Source organism: Poecilia formosa, unplaced genomic scaffold (assembly GCF_000485575.1).
Source record: "Poecilia formosa unplaced genomic scaffold, Poecilia_formosa-5.1.2 Scaffold2, whole genome shotgun sequence".
NCBI classification, from domain to species: Eukaryota; Metazoa; Chordata; class Actinopteri; order Cyprinodontiformes; family Poeciliidae; genus Poecilia; species Poecilia formosa.
The window spans coordinates 6,801,188-6,807,009 of NW_006799941.1; the positions used below are offsets into that span (position 1 = coordinate 6,801,188).

Here is a 5,822-nt window from a genome sequence, read left to right on the forward strand (position 1 = left end):
AACAGTTTATAACAGAGGTATAAAGGGCATTTGATACGGTAAAAATGTTTAACAAACAAAGATAATTTGTATTTAAACAATTGTTATAAATTCTGGAGCTTTATTTAATTATTGATATTTTTTGGTAACTTTTCTTTTTCCCACTAGGCCCCTGATCTTAGATTAAGCTGTTTAAAAGTTGCTTGGTTGTTTACTCCTGTAACCTGCTGAAAGCTAGAACATTGGGATGCTGATATTATGATCTCAGTAGAGACAATAAAACAACATTTGTCTAAAATATATTTCATCTTTACCCTGGATGGGAACAACAGCTTTCGATGAACCTGTGGTCTCCGTAGATATTGCTGGTGTTGTGCTGATCTCAGGTAAATCTACTTCCACAATACCTAAAATTAGAAAACAGATTTTCATTCAGTTTCAAGTGGAGCTAAATGATGAATCATAAGGATGCAGCTCATTCAAGGATTATTTGGATTTCTTGTAAAGATTATAATAAATAAATACACAAACAGGGCACAATATTAAAACAAGGGAACAAGAAGGATAAATTCTTCATCATTGCAGCTTTTTCAGGTATGATATGCAGTTGAAACCAGAAGTTTACATACACTAAATAAAAACACATAAAACCTTTTTGTCTCACTGTCTGAATCAAATCAGACCAAAGTTTTCTTGTTTTAGGTCAGCACTGTGTTCCAGGTGTAGCTTTAAATTACATCCACAGGTGAACCTCCAATTAACTCAAATATGTTCAGTAACCAATCAGAAACTTCCATAGACATGACATCATCATCTGAGTTTTCCTCATTGTTTAAAGTGATAGTAATAATTCCGTCTATAAACTTATGATGATTTAATAAATAAATCTCTGACATATTCTCTCATTACTGTGACATTTAACAAATATAAATAATTTTGGTATTCATACCTGATCTGAAATGAGAGAAGTTTGCTTTACTAGGCAGCAAGAGATCATTTTGTCCTCTAACTTGATGTGTTCGTAGCACATAAAGTTGGAAAGAAACAGAATTTAAATAAATTTGGCAAGGACCAAATAACTATGTCTAGATGACTGCTTCAAAACATCTACAAAGCTGCAGGTCTTGCTGAGAGTTTACAGGTTTAGATGGGCTAGTCTGTATTAAAATTGGAAAAAGCAGCAGTAATGACCTGGGTCAGGAGTGGCCATGTCTTCACATGAGTGATGGCTGGCCCTGTGGTCTGATCAAACACATGAGTTACTGTAACTCAAACAGCTGTAGATTAATGATTGTTGTGATATATGGCTGTCGGAAAAACACACCAGTTTGTGGTAAGGGTTAGCTACTTAGCCTGTTAAAAATCAAAAATGATTCAGGAATGGTTGAAGGAGCAAAACTAAAAAATCTGAGGTGAGGATTCGTCTCCAGATTCAGCAGATCTCAGTCTATGGAGGCTCAACTTCACATCTTACAGGACTTAAATTATCCTATGACTACATCTTGGTGCCAGATACAACACCAAACCTTTGATGGCCCAGAGAAGTCCATAACTTCATTAAAAACAAAAGGGATTTATGAAAACAGTGCATAAATTTAAGAGTATTTACTGTATTCATGTTTGACTCACCTGTCAATCTGTATGGATCACTACGAGGTGACAAAGATTTCCCATCTCTTTCCAAACTATAATCACAGCTAACCTCCTTCTGCTTAACCAAACGTAGACGCCTCAATAATTCATTTTCTTGAATTTCAGTCCAGCAGAACCACAGATTGGTTCTTGTTTTGGTCTTTGATATTGGTGTTGTTGCTGCTGGACGACTTGATTCTCCAAAGTACAGATTACATGTTGTATCATGTTTCACAGATCCAGGCAGAGAGCAGGAGAAGAAAGCATGCTGGCCCTTAACATGGTTTACACTCAGTTGAGGCTTCAGACCTAAAGAAGAAGTAATTAGTGTCAAAAGGCAAAGAAAAATATGTTAAATATTGTGACATTGAAAATATAATTTATTATTTGATTCCAACTATTAAATCTGAGTTTCTTAACTTTTCCTGTTAAACTTTGACAAGTTTTATGAATAAACCTAAACGTGAACCCGTCCATGAATGAAGCAACAACTTACTTATAGTTATATAGGATCTTTCGCTGTGGGGAGATGGAGAATTTACAGCTCCATATTTTACAGTATAGAAACATCTCACTTGAACCACAGAGGATAAACTTTGCTTCGTCTTCAGCAGCAGCTCAGTTCCTGTGATTGTCTTCATGCAGGAGGAGGCTCCCATAGTTTCTTCATTCACATAGAAATAACATTCATGCACAGAAACACGAGCTGGAGCCTCACAACTTAATGTGACTGAATCTGTGTCTTTGATTAATGATGAATTCACTGTTAGTTTAGCCTGAAGAAGAGCTGAAACAGAGACAGAGGATCAAATGTTCAATTGTTACATCAACAACATGACCTTGATAAGAAATTATTCTTTAATCTGTAATAAAGGGAAACATGTTGGATTGGATTTAACTGTTCATGAGAACTAAAACAAGCATAAGAATAGATAAATAAATCAATGCTCAGTAACAATTAAAATAGTAAATCAACAACAGAGGGTAATGTCAACATATCATGTTCGAAATGGAGTATGGACATTTCAAAATGAGATTTTTTTTTTGTTTTTGTTTTTTTTTCACTATACCTTAGATAAGGTATAGTCATAAAGGTAGATATTAAATCACTAAAAAAAGTAATAACACAGCTGGACAAAAGAAACATCAAAAACTGACCTTGTACTTGCAACTCTTGAAAGGAACCTGTTTGAAAAAAAGCTTATTAAAATACTTATTTAAATAAAGTGAAAGAAAACATATACTGAACTGGAGCACTTTAAAGTCAGGATAGAAAACACCAATTTGTACAAATATTTCATTTGCAAACCACAGAATAACCTATCAATCAATCAGTCAATCAGTCAATCAATCAAATTTTATTTGTATAGCATATTTCAGCAGCAAGGCATTTCAAGGTGCTTTACATAATAAAAAAGCAGCATGTGACATTGAATAAATAGTAAGAAAGAGAACGAGATTTTGAAAAAAAAATAAAAAAGATTAAAAACGATAAAAACATTAAAACCCGCACCCCTTTTAGGACTTTAGATAAACGTCGTTTATCTAGAATCCCAGGGATTTTAGAGTATTTACTGTATTTACTTAGTTAGGGTTAGGGTTTTAACCTACACAACTACAGTATTCAGCCCATATAACACAATTAAATTAATTGTTGTGCATATCTATATTTATTAGTAAAAACTCACATTGATGTTGAGAGAATGTAGAACATTAACTTACCCAAAAGAACAATAAAAACCAGACGTCCTAACATGGTGAAGCCAGACTTAAACTGATCAAAACCCTGCAGAGAAGATAAGTGTCTGTCTGCATGGAGGAAGGTGTCTAGCAGAGTCCATCAGTTGCAGGAAAACCACAGAGAGTATCAGAATGACTCAGTGGTACAACCCACAATCACACACAACTTGTTCAACCTTTAATAAGCTCCAGTCTAAATGTTCAGGGTCTCTTATGTTTCCTTACATATGCACAAAGTATCTTCACTTTTACTTTCTTAGCGTATTTCTCATCTACACAGTAACTCTGTTTCATGTTCTTCAAAGATGCCATTGTTCCTGAGTTTAACTGAGACATAACCACCTCCCACGTTGCCATGGTGATCATGCATGTTCACAGTCTGCTGTAATTAACCCCACCGTGACACCAACCACAGCTGACAGTGGAGAAAGTCGGTTGACACTTAATTATTATTTTTGTTAAGGCTGAGTTGATTATTAATACACATTTCTTATTCAATTAAGGGCAAAATTATTCATACACCAAACCTGGGTTGAATGTCGTGTTTTAATTTTAGTAAGACATTTATTTAAGTATAAAGCAATATTAAGGTCAGAGTCCTTCCTCGAACATGAGAGAGGATCAGTAGAGGGAGCTAAAGATTAGGGTGATGGCAAAGAGGCGTTCTAGTCACAAAGACTAATCATTAAAACACCGGTAATTATCACAAGTATTGATTCCTGTAATAAAGAGTTTTCTGTTGATTAATGAGTAGCAAATAAATTATTTCCAACACAACATTTTTAACAAGTAACTAAAAACCAACTTTTACTTTTTATAAGTTTCTGCTCATTTTATTTGACTTCATAATAATTTTAGGAATGTCTGACTCTTCAGAAATAATGTTTTAATTTAGTAGGATTCATTTTAAATCATGCAGTAATGTGAATAATTTGGGGGTATTGATGTAGCTTTCAACCTGCTGCTTTCAGAGGTCAACCAGCTAGTAGAGTCCATCAGTGTGTATTATATGATCTCAGTATAAATTCAACTTTTCCCTCAATATCTCAGGTTTATTATAAATCATTAATAAACAAACAGCAGCAGGTGAAGGAGAATCTGTATTGTCTGGAAATGGAAAGAGAGCAGCACGGCTACCAAGACACAGCTGTCCAAAACTGACATGATGGAAAAGAAGCACATTACTCCGATGAGCAGCCAAAAGGCTCATAATGACTCTGGATGAGCTGCAAATACCTACAGCTCACATAGAGAAACATTTTGACATGATAATTATTAGTTGTACACTCCACAAGTCAGACTTTTGCAGAACAGAAGAGAGCCTTGTTGTCGCCCTTCGTCTCCGTGCTGCCGCCAGCTCACCACCAGGGGGCCTCCTCAGTCCCTCTCCTGACGCTCCACCTTGCGGGGGTGGCCTGCACACACCTGCAGATCATCTGATCAGTTCCGGGACTATAAGAGGAGCCTCCAGCCGACACGTCTTCGCCAGAGTGTTGACCCTTGTGGTAAACAAGAGCCATCTGAAAGCCTCGAATTATTAGATTTGCCTGTTTTAACCTCTCGTCTCCTCGCCTCAGGTTCGATCGAATCCTGGACCCAGGCAGATCCGGACCCAGTCGAGCCCTGGACCCAGACAGATCCGGACCCAGTCGAGCCTGCCGAAGGGGGATCTGGATCTCCTCGCCCTGGAGGATCCCGCACCGCGACCCGCACCGAGTCGCACTCCTCTCCCTCACTTCCCCTGAGCAGGAGCTCATTGGACCCCGAACCCGAACCCGGCCCCGGCGTTTCCGACCCGTCTGCAGTTCCAAGCCTCTTCCGCTCACATCACCTTTTTCCGTCACTGAATAAAACCCTTAAAACTTCAGTTTTCTCCTGAGTGTCTGCTGCATGTGGGTTCGGAATATTCCTAAAATCATGACAAGCCTGAAATATTTTCTCTTCAATTTTACCACAATAAGGCCAGGAAATGCAGCAACATGTAGAAAAGGCTCCAATTTGACCTTTTTTTAGCCAACATGCAGCATTTTCTGTGTGAAAGGAAACCGCCACCAAACAGCACCTTCCCACTCCCTTCTGCGGTGGTGGCAGCATCATTATGTGGGGATGTTTTCTCTTCACCAGAGATATGGGAACCGATCAGAGTTGATGAAAAGATAAGTGAAGCTAATTCAAGAGCAAGAAAACAAAACAAACCCAGTAGAGGCGTCATCTGATTTGAGGTTAGGGTGGAGGATCATCTTCCACCTAAACATACAACCAGAACTGCAGAGGGAAGTTTTACAATGAATCAAGTTAATGTGTCAAAACGGCCTAATTAAAGTCCAAGCCTAAATCCAGCTAAGAATCTGTGGCGAGACTGAAAACATACGAGAAGTTCAAAAGTTTCAAGAATGTTGTTTTGTTCTTCAGACAATCCCCCCCAAAAAACATGCAGTTCTTACAAAATAAAACTGCAAAATAAAACTGTA

General features: G+C 37.5%; 1 protein-coding gene across 1 annotated transcript; it reads right to left on the reverse strand.

Moving 5' to 3' along the window:
- Positions 1 to 190: 190 nt before the first annotated feature.
- Positions 191 to 3,413, reverse strand: LOC103138189 (uncharacterized). The gene is made up of 6 exons (XM_016669686.1): positions 3,334 to 3,413; positions 2,770 to 2,796; positions 2,108 to 2,398; positions 1,609 to 1,920; positions 294 to 386; positions 191 to 213 (listed from the first exon to the last, which is right to left on the reverse strand). The coding sequence occupies exons 1-6, from the start codon at positions 3,365 to 3,367 to the stop codon at positions 191 to 193; spliced, it is 780 nt and encodes a 259-aa protein (XP_016525172.1). The 5' UTR covers positions 3,368 to 3,413.
- Positions 3,414 to 5,822: the final 2,409 nt, after the last annotated feature.